This window comes from Sinocyclocheilus grahami, unplaced genomic scaffold (genome assembly GCF_001515645.1).
Source record: "Sinocyclocheilus grahami isolate Dianchi unplaced genomic scaffold, SAMN03320097.WGS_v1.1 scaffold21239.1, whole genome shotgun sequence".
Classification (NCBI taxonomy): domain Eukaryota; kingdom Metazoa; phylum Chordata; class Actinopteri; order Cypriniformes; family Cyprinidae; genus Sinocyclocheilus; species Sinocyclocheilus grahami.
The window spans coordinates 228-682 of record NW_015518336.1 but is presented as its reverse complement, the minus strand read 5'-3'; the positions used below and the strand labels follow the sequence as shown (position 1 = coordinate 682).

Genomic DNA, 455 nt, shown 5'->3' with positions numbered 1-455 from the left:
CTCTCATCTATTCTAGGCATCCTGAAAGCTGTGAATGACTCCATGCACCTTATCGCCATCACTGGATATGAAGTAAAGATGATGTTTACTCACGCCGTGAAATTTAATGTTCACTTTGAATTAAAATAGTTTCCAATAATGCAAGTCACCTGTGGAGTAGTTGTTGACCTCTGACCTGTGTTTCCAGGGCAACCTCAGTGACCTGGGCCGTCTGATGATGCAGGGGTCGTTCAGCGTGTGGACGGAGCATAAGAAGGGTCACGTGAAGGTGAAAGACCTGGCTCGCTTCAAGCCCATGCAGAGACACCTGTTTCTACATGAGAAAGCTCTGCTCTTCTGTAAGAAACGAGAGGAGAACGGAGAGGGTTATGAGAAAGCTCCTTCATACAGCTTCAAACACTCACTTAGTGTAAGTACTGAATATTAAAGTAGTTCATTTTCATTTAGAATTTCTC

The 455-nt window shown here is 44.0% G+C and overlaps 1 protein-coding gene across 1 annotated transcript; it reads left to right on the top strand.

The window, feature by feature from the left end:
* The first annotated feature begins 6 nt into the window (after positions 1 to 6).
* Positions 7 to 427, top strand: LOC107579892 (guanine nucleotide exchange factor DBS-like). Its single transcript, XM_016265677.1, has 2 exons — positions 7 to 72; positions 188 to 427. The coding sequence occupies exons 1-2, from the start codon at positions 43 to 45 to the stop codon at positions 425 to 427; spliced, it is 270 nt and encodes an 89-aa protein (XP_016121163.1). The 5' UTR covers positions 7 to 42.
* Positions 428 to 455: the final 28 nt, after the last annotated feature.

Bases quoted from the DNA above. Each gene is read 5' to 3' on its own strand.
- LOC107579892 (XM_016265677.1), top strand. From the start codon at position 43: ATGCACCTTATCGCCATCACTGGATATGAA. The intron at 73-187 runs GTAAAGATGATG...CTGTGTTTCCAG, and splicing joins TCGCCATCACTGGATATGAA to GGCAACCTCAGTGACCTGGG.